General features: G+C 46.6%; 1 protein-coding gene across 1 annotated transcript; it reads left to right on the top strand.

Moving 5' to 3' along the window:
* Window positions 1-1,218: 1,218 nt before the first annotated feature.
* Window positions 1,219-21,458, top strand: LOC119373644 (uncharacterized). The gene is made up of 5 exons (XM_037643700.1): window positions 1,219-1,318; window positions 6,514-6,605; window positions 9,876-10,473; window positions 16,105-16,261; window positions 20,926-21,458. Exons 2-5 carry the CDS (start codon window positions 6,562-6,564, stop codon window positions 21,090-21,092), a joined length of 966 nt encoding a protein of 321 aa, XP_037499628.1. The 5' UTR covers window positions 1,219-1,318; window positions 6,514-6,561; the 3' UTR covers window positions 21,093-21,458.
* The last annotated feature ends 2,001 nt before the right edge of the window (window positions 21,459-23,459 follow it).

Here is a 23,459-nt window from a genome sequence, read left to right as displayed (position 1 = left end):
AGCGCCCAGTTTCCCCTTTTCGGGATGCAGCAGCACGCGGGCTCGCCGCCAAGACCTTGGGGTGAGAGCTCGCGAGGCCGAAGAGAGACGCCAGCGCCGACAGCAAGCGCAAGCCACGGCGAGCACCGAGGCGGCGGCAGCAACGAGGGCTCGCGATGCCGAAGCTAAACGGGCTCGTCGACAAACGGACCCGGAGGCGGCACGGCCCGCGAGGCCGCAGCAAAGCGGGCGCAAAGACAAGCGGACCGCGAGCTGAGAGCCCGCGAAGCAGAAGAAGCCATTATACTAAAAGGAAAACGTTCCCACGAGCTTATCTGATCCGTAAATAAGCTCTTGGACAAAATGTACACAGTGCATCAATATGTCAATTTATGTAGATAGTGCATCGATATGTAAGTGCATCAATATATAGTGCATCGATATAAATTTGTGTATATAACATTGTGTTATATAACATTGTGCTATAAACATTCTGTATATACAATCACACCACAACAACTCTCGTGTCACTTCTTTATATGATAATGATTGAGCAGATGTACAGACAGGTCCACTGTTAAAGGAAACACCTGTGTTTCGGATATGTCCAGATTTCGCTCTCCTGCAAAAGCATAGTGGCTTAGATCTGCATAACACTACTGGTGGTTGACAGTTCCGAACCCTTATGATAGACCAGTAACGTGCACGAACAATATTTGCGCATCCACTAGCCGTTAGGGGGCCAACAAAATGAAAGTTGCTCATTCGAGTGTTCCCTTTTAACAGTGGACCATACTGTACAGAGGATTCACGTTTTGCTGGATTTAACCTCTGGAGCAAGCTGCTCCATCATCATTCACTTCGTGGATGTGCTATGATTTTTTTACTTGAGCGCAAAACGCTTGAGTGAAACAGATGCGCTGCGCAGCTCTTTTATTTTGCTTCGCGTAGAGTCACCGACTTTGCTCCGGCTATAAATATACAATAACGTCATCGTTCAGTACAAATCACCGGTCGGCACAGTTGTCGCTGTACTTCGTCGTGCTTTCGCATCTAGATTTCTATTTCCTTTTAATGCAGACGGTAAACTTGGAATACAATACAGCAGAGGGTGAATGACTTTCCCTCTCCACCTCTTCGTGGCGTAGCGTGCTCGCGTGACGAATAGTAGAGAAGGAGAGAAGCAGCACTTGTTAGTGACGCTCACTGTGTCTGAGAATAAGTATTTAAGGGTGAGCGCTTTCTTCCGTCGCTTTGCCTGCGTTCGTGTAATTGCGCTGCCCTGCCGTTGTCCCGCAAGTGACCAAGTGGCCAACTACACTGCGAAAAAAAAAAAAGGGTGAGCTTAGCGCCTTCGTTTATGTTAGATTGAGAACGTTAGATAGGCTTCTTAGAAAGTCATTTGAGGCAATCGCAATAGCGTGCGCGTGGTAACGCATTAACATTACTTATTTAAGTGAACCGTTTCGTGTTGTACGTGCATTTTCTCTTTGGCTGCTGTGTTTCTGTAACTTACCTACATTGTAAGCATAGTTCGGCAAGCTCATTCATGAGTCGACTCACTCAGACTCGCCCAGACTCAGATCGGGCCGTGAGTCTGAGTGTGAGTGAGTCCGAGTGAGTAATATTTTGGTGAGCTTGAGTCCGGTTTAGGAATATTTTAGTTAGTCTGAGTCCGAGTGAGTTCAGTCAAGGAAAATATTCGTTAGTATGACTGCGAGTCAGCACTAAGCGCAAAACATATTTAAGTGAGTCTGAGTGAGCTCCACCTTTTATTGCCGACCTATGGTCCTGTCTACTCATCTTCAGCATTACTATGAGCCTTACATCGGCTTACGTTTATACTCAAGTCTTTCACACATATCTTAACGCACTAGCATTCATGCGCCACCTCAATATTTACTGATCAGAGGAGTGAGTCAGGAGAGGGGGTGTTGCCATGACTTCCCCCGCTGACTCTTTCACGAGAAGTTCTTAATAAAAACATCTTGTGTGAGTCGCGTATTTCATAACAATATTCGTACTGGATTGAAACCAGTGATAACTCGTATTTGAAGGTACAAGATCAAAAGGTGTATCGTAGAACACCCATTATGTGAGATATTGGCGTTATACATAGACAGAGCGAATTTATTAGAAGGTCGGACTCAGCTTCAGCGCTCTGGCCTGCTACTCTGCACAGGGAAAAAGGGGAAGGGAAAGAAAGAGAAATGAAGATGGTGATGACGACATGAATAGGGGATGCGTATGTACAATAACCACGTAACACAGTGGTCTTTTAAAATCTGTTGTCAAGTGCAGTACTCTTGAGAAAATCCGTAAATGGCCTTGCCACAGTCTTTAAAGAGCATTGACACCATTACCGAAAAAGCTTATTTTACGCTAACGGACTCATGAGTCGACTCACTCAAGTTCACTCAGACTCAGGTCAAGCCATGAGTCTGAGGCTCAGCGAGTCTGGTTGATTAATATGTTCGGGAGCTTGAGTCCGAGTGAGTCTGGTTGAGAAAAAAGTTGAATGAGTCTGAGTCCGAGTGAGTCCGGTTAAGGACAGTTTTGGTGAGTCTGAGTCCGAGTGAGCCCTCAGAGCAAGATCTATTTTTTTGGTGTGTCTGAGTGAGCTCCAACTTTTTGCCGACAAATGACTATAAGTATGCTCAACTCATCCTGTTCACGTGCTGCGACCAGCCAACTCTCCACCCGCCGTGGTAGCTTAGTAGCGAAGGTGTCGCGCATGGTGAGCTTGAGGACGACGGTTTGATTCCCAGCCACCGCGGCCACGTTCAGATGGCGGCAAAATGCAGAAACATCCATGCCTGTACATTTCGTTACAAGGTAAAAGAAACACCCCAGGTGATCAGAATCAATCAGGAGCCCCCAGTAAGGGAAAAGAGAAGAAATAATAGAGAAGGAAAGGCAGGTATGTTAACTAGTTTAGGACAACCGGTTTGCTACCCTACACATGGAAACAGGGTGGAAGAGTTTGAAAGATGGAGAGGGGAGAGAGAGAGAAAGGCAGTACATAACACAGCACACACACACACAGCCACAGTCCGTCATTCTTGCGTGGTACGCGATATCACTGTCACAGCCGCTTGTCCAAGTCCGCTTCCTTTAAAAACCTTAATGCCTTGGTCGCCGTCAGCTGCGATGTCTTCTGTCGACGACGTGGTTTCAACAGGCATTGGTCTACTGTAAGGGAGCGCCAGAGCGGACGCCATGGACTGTCTTTGAACATTTCGGAGTACTTAACAATATAGTGGCTGTAACAGGTAAAATCTCAGAAGTTAAATTAAGCAGCTCGCCTTTTTTTCAGATCTTTCACAGATTCTGGCCTTTCTAAGTCTTGCGTTGCGCATCTGCGTCTCTACCTCCAGTCTATGGCAGTCCCTTTGAGCGACTGGCAACACGACGCGGGCAAACGTCCGCTCACATCTTTCTTGACTGTTTTAGTACAAAGTTTGTTTTGCTTAGATAAATGTACTAAATGTCTCGACTTTTAATAGAAAGGATTAACGAGCAGACTGGTCTCATGGCCACAGTCGCTTCAAAGTAGTAGCTTATATCATTCTCATCACTTTTATTTGCACGTCCATTCAGTTCTGCTCCGTTCATTTTATATTATTGTCGACGATCTTACCCTCAACGCATGCAATGCACGAGAAATGAGAAGAGCTACAACACCACACACAAGCAAAAAGAAAAAAGAAAGACCCTGCGCTGCACAGGGACCAGCGCAGAGTGATGTTACCGATCAAATAAACATCATCAATTAAATCCCAGCAGTAACTCCGATTGTCAGAGGCATTCAAGTATAGACAAGGAAGAGTGCTTAAGGGTGCAGAGTAAAAAAGAAATGAGGACAGCAATTTGAATGACAGAACACCCTTAAATCTCTTAAACTTAAAACTTAAAGCGATTACAGTCGTTTAGCGATATAAAAACGTCTTGGTCATTAACACACAGGGGGAGTACGTACATCTTACGATAGCGGAGGAAACCCTAAGAAAGACAGAATGAATGTGTAGGAAATGTGCTGAAGAAAAATGAGAAACAGAAAGAACGTTCTGTCGCTTTTCGAATGCGAACAGGACAAAATTTTTTTAGAGGACAAATTTTAACGGGATTTACAGCAGCTCCCCGCGCACAAAACACGTGGTCGATGAACCATTCTCACGGATATCCTCAATGAAACAGAACCGCAATAAAATTTCCATCATATACTTGCGTCAAAAAACTCTGCAAGACTACTCGACCGGAAGGTATCTATATCGACTGAACAAAATAATAAAAATAATATGTGGGGTTTTACGAGCGAGCACTAAAATATGATCATGAGGCGAGTAGTAGAGGGCCCGGAAATTCAGACCATCTGGTGTTTTTCAACATGTACCGACATTTTACAGTACACTATTCTCAGCTATCTCACCTCTGTTGCACTGAATAAAAGGTATGCAAGGGAACGTTGATAGGGTAGACACTTTAACTTATCATGTAACACAAATAATCTTGAACTAAAGAGAACTTAGACCTGCGTATTGAATAAAAGATGACGAGAGAGCGAACGGGGTTCGGAAAAGACGCGGATCCGATGACCTCAATGCCAGCATCAGGTGGACGTTCTAACCTTGTGAATAGTTAGAGAAACATTCGTATCTTTCTTTTACAGGCTATCGGAAAGCATTTCATTGAGCTGTTCGTATTTACACAAGAAAAATAAGAACATCGGTACACCTCAGTTATATTCTAAAAGCCTTTACCCAGGACAAGTAGCGTGTTTAATAAGACAAGCGTTGGTAGCACACATCAAGGTTCTGAAGGCTACCATTTGTATTTTCGGTAGATATTTATTTGATTTCTACATAGAGTGCGCATTCGCAAAGTGATTAGGAAGAAATTGATAGAGGAGCGAATTTTTGAAAACAAATTTACCAAACTCATTGTATGCAGAAGACACGACATTAGTACAAGGAAGCTTAAAAGGACTGACAACCGATTTTTCTCGATCCAGTTTTTTACAGCACCACGAAAAGCTCCCCTCGGCACTGGCTAAAACTGCCGCGGTTGATTTCAAAAGCTCGTGGATATTTTGTAAGCAGCATTTTTTTTTAATCTGAAAAGCCACTAAAAAAGTTGAGTCCCTACTCCAGCAACGCTGAGAAGCGATAGCGGTGTCAATAGCTCTTCTCGCAAACTGTTCATTACGCTCAACGTTCTGCTTTCGCAGGAGTTAGTACAACCGTGGTTAACCAGCTTCATTTTGACATTTTTGAATATAAAAAGCGGGTGGAGTACGTTTTCCTAACGCTCGACGTCACTTGAAGTCATTTACCGCCTCGAGAGCCAGGCGCTTGTCGTACTTCTACTCGTCGGCAGGTGCCGCTAGGCCCTCAGCTACCAACTTTCACGATGCCCCTCATGAGCATCGAATCATACGTCAAGCGAAGGCGGCGCCACTGTTCTGCCGAAGACGTATCTGCATATTTTTTGGAAGAGATGATAATAATAAAGTGTACTGCATTTCAATACTAATATAGAGGCAGTAAACCGCGTACATCAGTAAAAGGTCACGTGATGTGGATCATGTGAATCTTCGCTCTTTTGTCGCGTGGGGCGCTAAAAGTCATTTTTCGTGACTATAGTGAAGAAATAGAAATATGCATCCGAGTTTAATAAGAAAACCAGGGTTCGTTCAAGCCAATAGAATGGGCAATCTTTCCATTGTGCGGGGTTATCTCAATTCGTGTTCTGAGCGGCTGTACGCCCCCTAAACGACTTCATATGCCTTAATTTGGAGGTATAAAAGAAAAAAAATTGGAGGCCACCCTTGTCTTTCACATAGATATCTGGTTTTGGCACTCGCATCACGGCTTTTGTGTGCCCTGGTGTATTCCTTCCATTAACTTTGAAATGAAAAAAAAAAATCACTTCAAGCTTGCGTCTTCCCCTGAACTTCTGCACTGAATTTCGTCGCACTGCCGAAGCGACTCTCAGAGGCCACGCAGTAAGGAAGCACGTGGTTGAGATTTGCTCTGCCAGGTGCCGCAGCGATCCCAACTGTCGTAGGGAGCCTTTATGTGCGCGCCTCCGTGCCTCCGTCTTTTAGGGTGGTGACAAGTTTAATCTTGGTTGCCTACCACCGGCTTCGGCGGCCGCCAAACTTGACGGGCCGCCATCTTGGTCCCCAGCGTTCGCTCGTTTACATTGAAGTAGAGTGTACACTCCATAATTGAAGGTAGAGCCGGTTTGAACAAGAATGGGGTGGTTTGCTTATATAGGAAGTTTCCAAAGCCGGGGTGTTGTTCTCTGAAGTTAGCCGCAGTTTTCTAGAACAGAAAGAGCGCGTTCGTTTACTGGAGTTCATATAATATACTGTGAAAACAGCTCGTTTATCGCAGGGCACCTGCCACATTGGCTGATTGATGATGTTTTCCAGGGAGCTTATATTTGTGACGGGGCGAACCTCGACATCACTGTGAACCTAATAAATGTCTGCGTGGCATTCCTGAAGCAAAAGTCATCTTATCACTGCAGGCACTTCAAAGGCGTTCTGGTGCAGGGCACGAGGCTGTGCTATATTATATGACGGCACCTGTAACCATGGGAAAACAAACCAGTTTTTCCAGGTCAGTTTTTATTGAATTGCATGTTTATTTACCGATGATTTTGTAGTTCGTCCTCTTAATTTTTCTATTGTGTTTGGCTTGCTTACTTCCACTGCAACGCGCACCCTTTTATTTCTTTTTCCCAGCTTTTACTGTTACTGTAATCCCCCTTTTTTACCCGTTGATACTATCATCTTTGGTGGGATCTTAAGGTTTATATGCACTTCTTCATTGACAAGGGCATGCTTTTAGCACTCCTTGAGCTTCATGCCTGCATTATTGTGTGAATGTACGTGTGAGTGTAGCGAAGTACGTTGCTTCGTGCACGCTTTGTCAGCGTCGGAAGCTCCCCACATCAGCTCAAAGCGGACAACTACAACCACTCCCGTGTCCGCTGGAACCATTTGAGGTAGTTGGCATTGATCTCTACGGTCCGCTTCCTATGACAGTCACCGGTAATCGATGGATCGTTACAGCTGTCGACCATCTGACACGCTACGCCGAAACAGCTTCCGTGGCTTCTGCATCAGCTTCCGAAGTTGCTGATTTTATGCTCCGAGCCCTAATCCTTCGTCACGGTGCTCCTCGTGTCATCCTGAGCGACCGTGGAAAGGTATTCCTTTCACAACTCGTTGACGAAGTGCTCAAGGCATCCGGCACCACCCACAAAACAAGCTCCAGTTACCATCCGCAAACGAACGGGCTGACTGAACGCTTTCATCGCACGCTCTCAGACATGATAGCCATGTATATCCAACCGGACCACAGAAACTGGGACGCAATTTTGCCATTTGTGACTTTCGCGTACAATACCTCCGTACAGCGTACAACCGGTTACTCGTCGTTCTATCTCGTCCATGGTCGTTTCCCCTCTTCTTTCCTCGACGTTTCCTTCTTCTCTGCGCCTGTTAAACCATCTCCATCCACCAGTGACGAATACGTGTCCCGGCTGCTTCATTGCCGCCAGCTGGCCCGCGTCAACACTGAAGCAAGGCAACAGGACCGCAAGCTTGACTATGATGCATCTCATCGTGCCGTGTCCTTCAGCCCTGGCGATGAAGTGCTCCTTCTTACACCCGTTCGCACTCCTGGCTTGTGCGACAAATTTCAGTTACGCTTTATTGGCCCCTACACGGTCTTGGAGCAAACGTCTCCCGTCAACTATCGCGTGGCACCCGTTGTTCTTCCAGCGGACCGCCGCTGCCGGGCTGCAGAGATAGTCCACGTATCGCGCATGAAGCCTTTCACAAGGCGTTCTTCTTCGCTTTAAACTGCGGTCAGGATGACCGCTTTCGCGTGAGGGGGAAGTTAGTGTGGGCGCTCATTAGACACATCTACCCTCTTCATGCATGTTCATCATCATGAGTGTTCGTCATCTTCGTCGGTGGCGGGAACGCTGCTTGATTGTGAGATCTGTGCCTCGGGTGTGATCGCTTCACCGTGCCTTCAGGGCCTAATAAAGGTCGCATTAACCGTTGCGCCACAATATTAAAAACCGAGACAGCGCACCGAATTGGCTCAAAACACACTAAAACACAAAGGAAAAGACGAGCATAATCAAGCGAAACAGTACACAAAAAGGGGAGATGAGGTCAATAGAGGTCGGAGTTGAGTTTATGCACCTAGACATAAACGATGCAATGCATGCCTATGAAACAGTGCAAAACCAAACCAAGCAAACAGGAATGAATCAATGCAAAAACGGTTTTATTAATAATAATGACAACAAGAACTCTAGCGATTGAAACAAGCAGGAATTTCCACGAAGACAGAGCACAGCAAAGAAAGATTACATAAAAAAGAGGCAAAAAAAATGGTAAAATGTTACATTTGGGGTAGGATTTTTTCCCCTTGTTCGCGAATTCTACAAATGCCTTCCCGTCATGGTACATAAATGAAGTCCTGCCTCCTTTGTGCCTAGAATAAAGCAATAAGGCGAAAAGTCATACACGGCACCAAAAGACACATACGTAGTCTATATACATTTTCTCTTCAAACACTAAATGAAAAAGATCACGATATGAACTCCTGTTTGTGGGCGGCTATGATATGATTGATGTGCTTCGTACTGGCTTGGACGACAATGGCCTACCGTGCACGTTGGAAATCAAAGCCGCAGTCGAACGAAGTTGCCGTACTCGTCACGCTCAATGTACCACAATGTGCCCATGTTTCCACTAACGAGGCCGTCGCTTATGTTGATGCTGGCCGTGATCATGTACGGCTTGCCGATGCTCAGGCAAATAGATAGATAGATAGATAGATAGATAGATAGATAGATAGATAGATAGATAGATAGATAGATAGATAGATAGATAGATAGATAGATAGATAGATAGATAGATAGATAGATAGATAGATAGATAGATAGATAGATAGATAGATAGATAGATAGATAGATAGATAGAAACGGCCAAAGTGTCGGAGGTTCGCTAAGAAACGCTTCTCATTTAATATATAGTAGGGTTAGACATGGGACCACGAAAGGCCATGGACAGTTTAGTTCCTCAGAAAAAATTACACCATCTCCCCTAAAAGGAACTATTTACACTTTTGTTGTATTCGGTTTTCGCCCACAAAAACTGTCAGTAACGCTCAGCGCAAACCGCGCCTCATTGTTCGAGAAGCTTCGCGATGATTGTAGATCATTTTGTTAAGATTGCGCGCAAGACGCGAACACTCGAGCTCGTTCTAGAGATTGCGCGACAACCAGCGATAACGCTGGAATATTCTACGGCACATGCATAAAGGCCGACGCGCTTCACCGCTTGTCAGTTTATCGACGGCCGACGCCCTGTTCGCCGCTATCAGTGCTGTAGTATTGCCGTAGTTTAAGTTTTGATTTCCCGGCCACAAGTTCGGCGAAAAAAACAGAACTTTTCATCTTGAACACGCCGACTGCTGTCTTCGTCGACGTCACTACCACGTGACGATATCATGGTCTACAGGACATCATGACTACTCAGTCAACATGGTGAGCGATAGTGGAAGAAGCCGCTGCAAGCATGCAAAATATTTATCGTCTTTTGAATTCTTGTCTTCTTGCTGAAATACGGTGCCTCAATTAGGTAACGTATCTGAATAAATACTTGTAAGTTAGTAGACACATCAATTAATCTTAACAACTTGCCCAGAGAATGGTTCGATGAAATGCTAGAGGCAAGTATTGATATTGAAAATGAGTGATTCTTCGGCGTTACCCAAGATGCTTTATTCGTACGCATGTCTAGTATAAGCGCTACATAGACGAATTCGCGTCGCAGTTATGTTTTCCTTCAAATCTACTCGCAGACTTTCTCGGTTCCGGACAATGCCAACTCTCCAGCAAACTGATCCTACCTCGATGCACTCACCCTTCGCCCAAAGCGAAATACCAAAGGTGTACAACGAGGTGCACAAGTTCGTCCGGCAGTCCACAGCCAAACTACTCGAAACTTGGCAGGCGTCGTTCTTCACGTGCTCCAAAGAAAACGGTGCCAGCGACCACCAGTACCTGGAAATCGGCTGCGGGCCGGGCAATTTCACGCTCAACCACCTGTTGCCCTCGTGCCCACCGACCCTGAAGAGGCTCGTGTCAACCGACAACTCGCAAGCCATGCTGGATCATGCGAAGACGGTCCACGCACACCCGAAGATTGTTTACAAATTGCTAGACATATCCAAAGACGACGATGTGTCCCGCTTCGTCGCTGAGGAGGGTCGTTTTCAGCGAGTCTACTCTTTCCTCGCATTTCACTGCATCGAGGATAACGCTGCTGCGCTGAGAAACGTGGAGCGGCTGCTGACACCTGGTGGCGAGTGCCTCGTCATATGGAAGGCGTGTCCGAGCATGACAGTGCCGCTGCACCGTGCCCTCCTGGAGACCGAATTGGGAGCAAAATACCATGACGTAGGTAACATTCTTGTCCTAAACCTATGTTTTCTTTAATCCCAGATTCAAGCACCTGTACATTTCCTAAAATACTTCCACAGAAACCCATCACAAGCATCAGCTTGCACTCCAAGAGTATTTTTCGCCAACAATACGTTTAGTTTCTCGTTCTTTCCGCCAGCTGTTTGTTACCGGAATGCTTTAGCCGAGCCGGTGGTCGCACAGACTGTTGTTGACAAATTTGCTGAACTTGCTAGCTAAACTGTGCTGTCAGACACGAGTTATCGACCCTATCGCTTTTGTGTCAATATCAATCGATGTCCTACTTACGTGCATGTTGCAAATTTGCGATGTAACGTGGTGGGTGTTGCTATCAGTGTTATATCTAATGTGCTCGGCTCACTTTTTTTTGTTTTGTTTTTCATTTGCAGTGTTTCACGCGTAATCGAGATAAGTCGATTATGAGTCGTGTCTTTGCCCTGCGTAATAACACAGGTTAACTGTCATTATGACTTTTTGTAACCGTTTATGCCTATTGTAAACTTATGTGAATGCCTGTACCACAATAATAGGCATAAATCCTTCTAACCCACTCCTGTAAGAATATCTGATGGGATTCACAGTATCTCGAAATAAATAAAAAATATATATTAAGCAATCTCAGACGTGCAGAAAAATATTACGTATTTCTTTCTGCACGTCTGTGATTGCTAAATGTGTACGTACACATTGAGTTTCTATTAAGCTACATATATTCACCCTATATCGAGCGCGTAAGCGACGGGCTCTTGTAGGGAGTCTTCATGCGGCTGCGCGAATATGCGTACGAGGGCTTACCATAATTTTTGGTGCATTTTGGCGGTACCTGGCGGTTGCTACTGCAAAGATATACTGCAAAAGGCACAGGTGAACGTGCAAGACTGCTTGTTGCTCGTCGCGACAAGCGGTGTTGATGGAAAATGGTAGAAACATATTTAATGACCGAAACAAGTGGAAAGATCGAGTAGGCTCACGAGAAATTTAATGCGGACTTGTTGGTCTGGCATGCTGAATATATATTAGTTCTCGCGAATAAAAGACTACAAAAAAAAGGCACACAAGGACACACAGGGCACCGTCGGTTTGATTCTGTGTGTTCTTTTGCATAGCCTTTTACTTGCACTAAGAGAAAATTTGGAGGACGCTTGAGCTTAAGTAGAACGCGATAGCGTAATCGGGCCGAGCAGCACCTGCGAACTTTAATTTTAAGGGCATGGTCGCAATCGCTGGCGCGCGCGCTATCTCGGCAGACATCTTCGGACGGCTCGTATACCCTTCTACGTGCTGTGCTCTCAACGCGAAGAGACTTTGCGAAAAGCGAAAGTGCGGGTGCCCTCCGGCTCATATTTTTATTTGAATCTACCTCGAATTTTCGCTCACGGACAACGCTGCTTTTCCGCTCACAACCAAAGACGCCGCCGCCGCTGACACCGGAATTTCTGCGAAACGAGCTCTTTAGCGCTATCGCGTTAAAAACAACTTGCGGCCAGAGAGCGAACCCACAAGCTTCGCATTAAGTGTTTCAAGCTACACCATAGGGTGTCCCGGAGTGTGGAAGGCTGCGTGACTCAGGCAGGACTGATGTACTTTCAGCTAGTGGGCGCGGTCCCGCGCGCTCTTTAGTAGACAGCGTACGCAGGAGAACGCACGGTTTCTTGCGGGCGTGAGCAGGTTTTTGAAAAAGCTACGTAGCATTTATTGCGGGCTCTGCGGGAATTGCGTGTTGTTCTCGCGTCTTGTCGAGTCTTCACGCCAGCGCATTTTCAATATGGCTCTGGCCGGAGTGTTTTGCGTGAGTTGGGGTGGTGAGACTACTATATGGGTTCAGTTCAACCCTGCAATTGACCTAAAGATGTTTTCGTACGCGAGAAAAGCATGCCCTTTTCGTGACAACAGGGAGGGGATGCATGTAACAGCGAAAATGTTGGATTTAACGAAGATGTCTCTTATAAACCGGATAGTGCAGAAGCGCACGTACGTGCTGCTCGGGCGGTTCGTCACAAAAGACCGTGTAGCCATCCGCAGGCAAGTGTCGGCTCAATGCAAGAAATCTGTTCGTGAAAGTTGTTAATGCATATCCTTGGGCGCTTGAATTTTTAAGTTCGAGACACAGCGCCCGATAGGCAACTGTTTCTTGACTTGAGAGGCGCACGGCCGCGCTAGAGGGGAGACGCGACGCGCGAACACGAAGGCGACCCTTTAACGCGGCCGCGCTGCTTGTTCCTGAAGCTGGCGTATGGCGTCGCTGAGCAGCACACTGCCGGCTCCAGCGCGTGCAACGTTGCGATCCACTATACGGTGCGGACGCGCTTTTATGTAGCGGCCGTGGTACTACGCAGGATATCGCGTGCAGCGTACGGGGGTGCCGGCGGACGCCCATCTAAAACTGTCTATTGACAGGCATAAGCAGACGGCCCATACCTTTGCACGCGCTGTGGTTTCACCGCTCAGTGTGTGCAGAAGCATATACAGGGACTCTAAGACCTTCTTCGCGCCATCTCGCTGGTAATAACGACAACACGCTGATGTGCCACCCATCTCTGAGTACCGCGAGCGGTAAATGGTTGATATAAATAGCTCGCCGTCAGTGCGCAGAAGAACGTGCGGTCTGTGGCCGAGTCGTTTAGCGCCTCGCGCTGTGGATCGAGGGAGATTAGCTCTCATAGTTAACTGACTGAAACTGCTCCATTTTTAATAACCTGAGAAGGTATATCAATCCGCTAATCTTTGTGTGCTTTCCAGTTTGTCAATGATATATTACTGAGCGGGCTCCAAATTGGATAGGCCTACTCTAAGATATGTCTTTCTAGACTTTTGTAAGCTTTCAGTTTGACAGGTGCTGGTGCTCCGCATAGTTTGTTTTTCGACAGCGATGGTGTACCATGGGGTCCTGGCAACCATTAAAGTAGGTTTGCCTGCTTAGGTGGTTTGTCAGTGTTATCCCCAGGAACATTATTGACGCAGTTCTGGTTAGTGAGCTATGGTAGAGTGGGTACGCGAAGTCAAGTCGGGGATGAATCAAATGTATTTCTTTTTAGCAGTGTTTTGAACTACACACCCTAATATCCTCCCCACTTGAACAGAATTTATTGCAACTTCAGATGCGTCTTCAAGCACTGATTTCTATTTGACGCAGTTGTCTGCGGAGAAGTGCGTGTGTACCGTCGGGTGAGCACGGTATTTTGTTCAATTAATGTGAATTAAAAATAAGAGTTCACGTAACGCAAGAAGGCGGAAGCCTTGCTGCATTCATGTAAGACAAGATAAGCCGCAATGAACAGTACAAGACGCCTTTGAACGCCTTATGCGAACCCTTTTTTTTATGTTGTGCATGTGTTTACGTCTTCCGCTAGTCGTCCCCATTGCTGTACCGCTTTTCGCTGCCGCACTGCGGGATCTTCTTGCCTTCTGCATCGTGCTCGTACAGGCTTCGAAGCAAGAGCAGCGACACACGTTTTTTTTTTTTTTTCGCAGTGGCATAATTGCGCGGCCGACCCCGCGAGTCGCAAAGGTCCGCATGCTCCATCGCTCGCCACTTCGCCGCCGACTAGCGCCGCCGGTAACTGCCGACGCCTAGTTTGACACAAATGCGCACCGCGCCCGCGCCCACTTCTTATGCCCAACAACACCTGGTACTCTCTCGAGTGTGTGGCTGTGCGCGCATAAATCTTCTTGCACTCGCTCCCAGCTGCCTTCGAACGTATCCGCGAAGGGTTTTTTCCATCATGGCGCGTTTCGCGCCAAGCTCACAGGCTCTTGGAACGGGGCCTCCAGCATAGGCCCCTAATGCTTTCGCCTTAATAACACGGGCGCCAAAAGCGGCCCTTAAAGGATAATTTCTCAAAGGTAGTGACTGCAACGCAACGTGTGCAACTTCACAGCTGTTGATGTGACTCTTCACACGATAGCGTTTCGGTGATATAACTATGACGAATAAGGTGTATCGTGAGTGAACTCTTTGCAATTGGTGGGAAGTTCTAATTCGTCCAGCCGTTTCGTAATGTTCCGTAATTCCCGTGGCTTGACGCATGCTGCAATACTACGCAACTGCATCACAACGTGCGCATTCTAATTGACACACTCAACTTCCCGCGCGAGAGGACGCCCCTGAATTGTGTTTTTCCGGAGCAGTCCAGGAGCACTGGCCTAGCTTAGCGAAGAAAAAAAAAGGTCGACCTTCACGCAGGGTACCCGAGTTCAATCACGGCGTGAACTATATCTGAGTTTCGAATATTTGAGATTCGAATAACAGAGAGCTGAACTAGTTGGTAAGCATTCATTCTTAAAAGACAATGCGGACAAACACGGACACAAAAAATAAGTCAGGTCACCACGAACGCTAACAACTGAAGAAACGCACAACGACGAAAAAGAAAGAAGGCACGAGAACTTATCCGCGCATGCCCGTGCAATAGGCGAACCTATCAATCCGGCACGCGTGGGGGTCTACGAGGAAGATAAATATTAAGGCATATGATTTCATCGTTATGCAAATCCAAAAAAAAAGAACAAACGGCAGGAGGTGGAAGATGGAAGCTTGCGATGAAAAAATCCGTAAACAGGGGGCGGGTGCTCGAGCCGACGTTTCGACAAGTGGACTTGTCTTCTTCAAGGCTGGAACTGATTTCCTTAGCTATCGTGTGTATATGCTTCGTGCCCTCTCCAGAGTGGGGGTGGAGGAGGGGGGGGGGGAGAGGCCGCCGTGATGAACGGTGTGAGTCATAAGGAAGGCGGGGAAAAAAAGAAAGGAACAAAAAAGCGAGGGGTGTACGTTTCGTTGAATGATTGTCAGTGGAAGCACGTGGCATTTTAACAATAGTAGGTTCGAAAAATTGGAATGGGAATTCGTGTCAAGTCGATCAGAGTTGTAAACCACCCGCACGATCGTAGTATAGGTGTCATGTAATATTCTAACATCCAGTTTAGTGAATATCAGCGAGTATTGAATGATGTAGTTTGGTTTCTCGAATTAACAATGTCCGCATATTGCATTATTACAGCCCAAGGACCACTGCCATATGTGTGGCAAGTGGGCTTTTATGACGTAAATGCTGCCGCATTCGTAATTTTATTAAAGCGCCCAAGTAACTGTATAGGTAGCAAAGAACGCGCCTTCGGGATTTGTTAAGCCTTATGACTGCAATGTAGGGTTTCTAAAAATGCATCATGTTTATGATACCATTTCAATGGGGACTGTGGGTCCTATGACATTCTCTTAATTGACTCGAAGGCTAAAGCCATCTTCTTGTTCTTAGTTCCCCCGTCTCTATCTCTATCTGTATACATACATATTTTGCATTTGTATATATACACGCACAAATACAAACACATACACGAACATACATAAACTATGGTTGAACACCCCTACCGCTCCCCTCGAAAAAAATTTCTGGCTATGCTGCTGAAGATGATGTACGGACGGTCTTGCAAAATTATCGGCGACGCTGTCTCTGCGAAAAGGCTACGAGGCCATACTTTGGCCATTGGGAAGTGAACTCTCTGACATTTATGAAAGGTGGCTGTTTGCCCCGTTGTGCTCATCTTCTGTCGTTTCGATCAACTTGTTCAAAAATGGTTGAATCGTATTTTCCGCATCTTTTCATCCTTCAGGTGATTCAACGCGTCATAAACACACCACCTGAGCCGCGCGGCCCTGCCACTTTGAGGAATCACCTCCTCAGCCTTGTCGAGCAAACAGGGTTCGTTCCGTTGACTTGTGAGCTGTTGACAGTCAATATCGAAAACGCTGCAATCGACGACGCTGCACGTGAGTACCCATACGGTTTTCTAATTCTGTTATTAGGCACCTTTAGCTGGGCATTTACGATCCGCTCCGGTCAGACCGCGAATGCACATGAAAGCGTAGAAGGAACTGTAGTGCGCGCGCAGAACGATCGTGCGACCGGCGGAACGTGGAAAGCATCTCTCGCTCTGCTCGTGAAGCCAAGTGACCGGAGCGTGAGGGTGCGTCCACTTGGTTCCGCCGTCGTTTTGCAGCCGAGCTCACCGCGTCTCGGCAGGACGCGGTCGTCAAAAACACGAAACTTATGCAGTTCCTGCACTCACTCGGGACGCTACACCTGCGAGCGATTGAGCGTAAGCGCCGTTCAGCTTAAAGAACCTATTAATTTGATATTCCCTGCGGTTTAGAGCTTCCGTGAATGCGCGCTGTTATCCTATTAGTCTGGCTTACCCTGAAAGAAATTGGAACAGCTACGCACTAGTGATGTAAAGACCTGAGGAAACAGTGGACCTGGCGGCCATCTCCTCCTCCTTTCTCTCCTCCTCATCCTCACATCCGTTACTCACCTGCTTGCTATACTATACTATCCGTGACTATGGTATGCTCTCTTTCTTTCTTTTCCCTTTTCTTGCTATCTCTGTCTATTTCTTTCTCTCGATTTCTTTGATTGTCTCGCTTTCTTTCTCTTGCGGTCTTGCTCTCTTTTTTTTCTATCTCTCTTTTTGTGTATGTTTCTATCTTTCGCTCTCTCTCTGTATTTCTTTGTCTTTAATTCTTTCATTCAATTATAGGACACTCTCGGTGGGCTTTTGCCGTCGGCGTTGCCGTCACCGTCACGTTCCGTATACATACACACACACATATATATATATATATATATATATATATATATATATATATATATATATATATATATATATATATATATATATATATATATATATATATATATATAATTCACAAAGAAAAATTTGCAGTGGCCTAGCTCGGCTATGCCAGGATATCCGTAGCGTTAGCAAAGGTTCAGCTGATTATTCTTAGCTTTCCAGATTGTCTAGGATTATTAGCCTTCTTCTGTTCTTTCTTCGTACGCTGAACCGCTAATTGCCAGGCAACTACTTCGGGATCCGATGAGATAAGCTTCTCGGCTCTTCTGCGCCGTTGAGCAGCATTTGCGCTCTCCTTCTCCATAGCGTTACCCACCTGCAAACGCCAGTCAGACGCGTTATCGAGCAGTTCCAGCGCAGTGTCAGACGGCGACTGCACAGTGAAGGCGAATAGCTGCGCGCGCGCCGGCGCCAGTGTGTCTGCCATGGCTACGACGTCATTCCTCTCGAATGCTCAGACCACCAGCGGCGAGTCGCGCGCGGCGGTGACGGAGTCTGCGCGCGCGCCGGCGCCAATGTGGCTGCTGCGGCTACGACGCCACTCCTCCTGAACGCGCAGACCAGAAGCGGCGAGCCGCGCGCGGCGGTGGCTAAGAGCGCGTGAGATGCCGGCTCCGGTGAGCCAGCAGTGTGACATCACTGATCCTCGCGCATGCGCAGCACGGCTCATGATGATCCACGCGAAATCGGCTCCGGCTAGGCAAGTGTAGCTAACGCTACAAAATAATTAAGAAGAAACAAAATCTGAAGCGCGCGACCGGGGATTCGAATCTGCGACCCCTCGATCCGCAGCGCGCTGCGTTAAACGACTCTGCCGTGCAGAGTGCGTCCTCAACCCTGCTAACGGCGAGCTATTTATATACACGACCTTTAAAGCACGCTCATCGCGCCAGCGGCGCGTAGGGCGTGCTCTAAAGGTCGTCTCCTCTCCTCGCTTGTCTTCCGCCGGAGTTGGTGGAGTTACTGTATAAGCTACCTTTTTATAGCAGAGTTGTGCGTGTGTCTTCGAAACGCCGCTAGCAACCATGGACCGCAGAGAAGCTGGCGCTCGGGCCAATTTTCAGCATTTCTCGACGACGCCGCTGCAGTGAACTGAAATAACACTAGTCATAGACAGGCAATGTTTATCGCCGGTCTTCGACACGCCAGACGTGTCAATCGGTGACACGCATGTCGCCTGTAAAAACGGAGTGCGACTTCACCGCATAGCTGTGGTTGTTAGTCAGACCTATACACAACTCTGCTACCTCAAGGTAGCATATACAGTAACCCTAGGAGTTGGGATACGCGCGCGTCTCCTACCTCTACCACCTGTACTTTGCCATACCGGGCGTGGTCGCCCGTGCGCGCCCGCTTATCTCGTGAGGGGGGTGGTTTGTATGTCTTGCGCTTTCAGCGCAAAATTTGTGTTGAAGTTACAGAGCGCACGAAGGTCACTTCGCTCCCTGCAGCGACCGCGTTTACGAAAGGAGTGATCCACTAGCTAGAAGAGCCAAAGTAATCGCTAGTTGGTTGTGCATAGCCGACGCTTGCAAACAGTTCGGACTCGTCCTGTGCATACCTGCGCGTTCTTTTCATACGTCGTTCTTTTTGTTTGAGCAGCGCGCTGCAAGTGTCGAGCTGTGACAGTTCTTAGTTCGCGCTCGCCCTGTGCGTGTTCTTTAAGTGGGTCGTTTGTACTTGAGCAGCGCGCTGCAAGTTTCGAGCTGCTTGCCGTTCTTCGTGTGACATTACAATTTGTTGCTATGACATTCATTGCTTCGCCCTTGCGGCAAAACTTACTTTTTTCTGTCATGCTTTCCTTTCTATCTCTTTCTTTCTCTCTCTCTTCCTATCTTTTTTGCTGTCTCTCCGTACTCGCTATCTCACACATCCAAGTTATTGCATCCCACGCCGGACGAATCGGCGCACGTGATCTAGGAGCGAAGCAGAAGATGAAGAAGACGACCAGTGTCATTCATTGTCTTGACATTCGTCACGTCGCTAATGCACATCTACTGAATGTCCGCTCCATTGGGTGTTTGCGGTTCGGTATATCGAGTTAGCAGTCTAATTCATAAACAATAAAAACTGCATCATAATTAAGTTTGCGTAAACATGGCCATTGTATTAGGTTCAATGCCGTTCAACATAACAGTGAGCGCACTAGTTGGTTTCGCCTGTCGTTAAATCTGTATGATTTATTACACGCTCATTGACTATAGAGCAGTGTATTGCGTCCATTCTGAAACAGTGGGTTCCATCTGCGCCGTTTTTTTTGTATGAGTCAAGCGGAGATGTGTGAGCTTTCGGATTTGAGGGTGCGGGCGCAGCGTACAGAAACGATGAGTACGCCAGCATGACGAGTCAACGTACCTCTTAATACCAGACAACACAGGGCACCGGTGCGAAGCTCCATGCGTGGGTGCGAAGCACACAAGGCGGTGGGGCTATTCTTGGAGATTACCATGAAGATTTAGCCAACGGCTGTCGGTTCCGCAAATTGTAACATGCTGCGTTGTCACAGCGTGCTTAGCAGGCAATAGTACAGATAAGCTATTTCTTAATTTGTTTTGCTAGCTCGTACAGCTATATATAGCGATGGTGGGACATTGGATAGCAGTTATGCACCCGTGCTGCTTGGCTCATGCACTAGAGGCATGTACACATGCAGTACAGCACACACAAACATATGTTAGGCCAAATATAAATTTCATGACTAACATTGTTAACATGTAGTATTGTTGGTTTTCGTAGCGCTATTATGTAGAGAAACAAAAAGTCACAGTTTCGCCGGAAGGGCGAAGCAATGAATGCGATAGCAGGAAATTGGAAGGTCACACGCAGAACGACAAGCAGCTCGATACTTGCGGCGCGCCGCTGAAGCACAACGAAGGACGCCCGAAAAAAACGCAGAGGTATACACAGGACAAGCATGCACTAACAACTGTCACAATTGTTACGTCTCTGTGCTTGAGCAACGCGCTGCAATTGTCGACAATAGAGAATCAGACCATCTTAGATATTTCTTTTTCTTTTAAAATGCGGCGCGTGCAGTGACTCCTCTGCGTCTCCTACCACGCCGGGGCGTCTCACGCAAGATGTGCCCGGTGTTTTTTTTTTCGTTGCACATCACCAGTGGGTACAGAAAGAGGCCACTTTGTCGTGCGAGTCTCAAGGGCAGTTTTCAAATTCAAAGAAAATGTAGGAGTGTTGCGTGATTGAAAACATGCTCAAGCTCCTCCGAGATCTGCGTACCACCAGCGGTAAATGGTGAATATTAATAGCTCGCCGTTATTCGCCAGCGCATGAATGGCGCGTGGTGGAGTCGCCTAGCGCGGCGCGCTGGGGAGCGAGGGGCCGCTGGTTCGAATCCCCGGTCAGGTGCTTCGGAATTTTTTTTCTTCTGCTATATTTTTCAATGTGACTTGTTTATATATACGTGCATATACATATCTGGGACATGACGGCGACGGCAAAAATCTGCCGAGAGTGTCCATATAATTGCTATCGCAATAAAATATCATTGTTGATTGTATGAAGACTGCAAATTACAAAGTGAAGGTAACGTACATTTCACACTGTTTGGTTGAAATCAAACGAGTTGCAGGTACAAGCCAAGGCTTGTACGTGCAACTCCTGTCGCGTAACAAAATTAATATCGCTGCAAGTGTACCACATCTCTCAATTTATGTGCGTTCCTTTGTGTCTCTAATTCAAATATTACATTTAGTGAAACTTTATACAAGGAGTTCTGATTATGTGCGACTCTTGAAAAGTCCCTAATGAACAGTAAATTCGTATGCTTCACGTTGTTCACAGGTCTCTACACTGCTGGTAACATCATCTACCATCTGCTGACAGAAGAAGAGAAGCCCAAGCTGTTCAAGTTCACCAAGAACTTCTTGCTGCAAGAACAAAATTCCGACGTCTCATCCGTAGCGTCAACACGACAGCTGAGATTTATTTTCCATGGTTATAAGCCATAGGTGTCACTCCTGTCTGTGCCAACGTCTGGAGAATTCACAAAGTAACTTAACATGAATATATCTGTCCTGTGTTCTTAAGGATCTCAGAACCAAACACTGGTGTAATATAATGCGGTGCGGATAGGAAGTGCGATTTTTCATCATTAGAAGCGACAGCCTGGTTCTTATTCTCTGAGTTTCGTTTAACTTTATATTGTACTGAATGAATTTTATATTGCTGCTACCTTACTACCCATCATATCTGCGCTACGATATCTTACATAGTGATTTCAGTCAGCAAAGTTTACTATACGTGACTTAAGAAATCAGGGCAAAGTAGTACTTGCATGTAAATTATTGCTAGCGTAATAAAGTGTTCGTGTGGGAGTGAGAGAGTGCTGCATGATACATTGTCGTCTCTAATTGGTGTCTAAGCATTCCTAGGCGTCTTTACCAACACACTCGACCATGCCTTCTGTCTGTAGCGTAACGCCTTTCTGTATGAATATATATGGATCGGTAGGAAATACGTCAAAAGCGTGATGAAATATCGTTGAGCACGGAATATAAGTTGGGCCACCATTCCAAGGGAGGACCTTCCATCGTCAGAGCAACAACTGCGTTACTTCGCAGTGTGTTTATGAGCGCCCTGGTAGTTCTCGCCAACCTCAGAAGTGGAAAAAAAGAGAAGGCTTCTGCCCAAAGGCCTAAGTGTGTTCGATAGTAGTTATGCAGCTCCTATATCAAATAGGCTCAAGTGTGCCCTTTCAAACGTTTTTCGTTTTGGTCGGAGCACCATCATTCGTGCTTATGAATCAATGTGAACACGCCATCAAAACGCTTTTTCGTGCGAAACGACGCTGCTGGTCCGCTTCGCGCTTCCTGCGCAATATTCAATGCGATTCTCGGGCTCCTCTACTTAGCCAGCATGTACGAGCATATCCTAAGACACGCATTCCAGACGTCTCTTTTCGGCCGAGCCTTTCGTACAATCACTTATGAGTACCAGGCAGTACACTAACAAGCAGAGCACACATGTTCGGCGTGGTGACAAAAAATAGGATACTCAATGATAAAAAGACCTTCGGGTTTATCCCATAGGTCGGCAAACTCACTCATGAATCGACTAACTCAGACTCAGATCGAGACGTGAGTCTGAGTCTGAGTGAGTCCGAGTGAGTAATGTTCTTGTGAGCCTGAGTCCAAGTGAGTCCGGTTGAGAAAAATTATAGTGAGTTTCAATCCTAGTGAGTCCGGTTGAGGAAAATTTTGGTGAGTCTGAGTCCGAGTAAGCCCTAAGGTCAAAATATATATCATGAGTGATTCTGAGTGAGCTCCATATTTTTTACCCACTTATGGTCCTATCACCTCAACTTCAGCACTACTGTCAGCCTTATGTCGGCTCATGTTTACTTTTTTTTTTTTTTTCGAAAGTCTGCCCTTAGGCATAATATTTATTCAGAAATACACATATAAATTTGCTTCGTGTATGAAGTCCAGTAACGAGCGGTGGTGAGGTCCACTAATCCAGCAGTCAAGGTCGGGTGGTCGGCCAGGCCTGAGGCCTGTTGCACGTAGGTGACGACGACGGCTTAATTGTAGACCCGTGCATGTCCACAATAGGTGTGTGACAGTTACATGTTTACACTCATGTCTACTCACACATACTTCTACGCGCTGCCATTCATACGTCAGCTCAATATTATTGACCAGAGGTGTGAGTTGCGCAGGGCGAGGGGGAAGAGGTGCCTTGGCCTCCCCCCGCAAACTCTTTCACGGGAAGTTATAAATAAAAAATATCGTGTGAGTCATGTTGTTCAATAAAAATGTCTTAAGTGCAAAGTCTGATAACTCGTAATTGAAGCTACGATATCAAAATGTGCTAAATAGAGCCGCGATTATGCGAGATATTGGTATTAAAGAGCATTGACACTATGCCAGAAAAAGCTAATTTAGGCTAACGGACTCAAGAGTCGTCTCACTAAGACTCAGTGAGACTCAGATCGAGCCGTGGATCTGAGTCTGAGTGAGTCCGAGTGAATTATATTTTGGTGAGTCTGAGTCCGAGTGAGCCCTAAGGGCAAGATACGTTTCGTGAGTTTGAGTGAGCTCCACATTGTTTGCCGACCTATGGGTTTATCGAAAATGACGGAGGAGAAAGCTTTGGCTTCTGCCCCCATTCATCCCATTATCGGCCGGAATCCCTTAGACATTTCTCTCTCTCAGGTTCATCGATACGCACAGTCGACGTCAAGATTGTATGTGCAGGCGTTAACCATAGGCGTTGCGCCCGTACTGAACTGAATCTGCAGCACTATGCTATCAATAGTAAATGCTTTATCAATTCAAGTTATCTATTCCAAACGATTTGAAAAGTGAAACGGAGCA

Source organism: Rhipicephalus sanguineus, chromosome 11 (genome assembly GCF_013339695.2).
Source record: "Rhipicephalus sanguineus isolate Rsan-2018 chromosome 11, BIME_Rsan_1.4, whole genome shotgun sequence".
Lineage (NCBI taxonomy): Eukaryota > Metazoa > Arthropoda > Arachnida > Ixodida > Ixodidae > Rhipicephalus > Rhipicephalus sanguineus.
Note: the sequence above shows the minus strand (reverse complement) of the source record. Positions and strands in the feature narration are given on the sequence as shown.

What these genes read in the sequence shown, in the direction of transcription:
- LOC119373644 (XM_037643700.1), top strand. Translation starts at nt 6,562, where the DNA reads ATGACGGCACCTGTAACCATGGGAAAACAAACCAGTTTTTCCAG. An exon ending in TGGGAGCAAAATACCATGAC is followed by an intron (nt 10,474 to 16,104) that starts GTAGGTAACATT and finishes TTCATCCTTCAG; the next exon opens with GTGATTCAACGCGTCATAAA. An exon ending in TGCAATCGACGACGCTGCAC is followed by an intron (nt 16,262 to 20,925) that starts GTGAGTACCCAT and finishes CGTTGTTCACAG; the next exon opens with GTCTCTACACTGCTGGTAAC.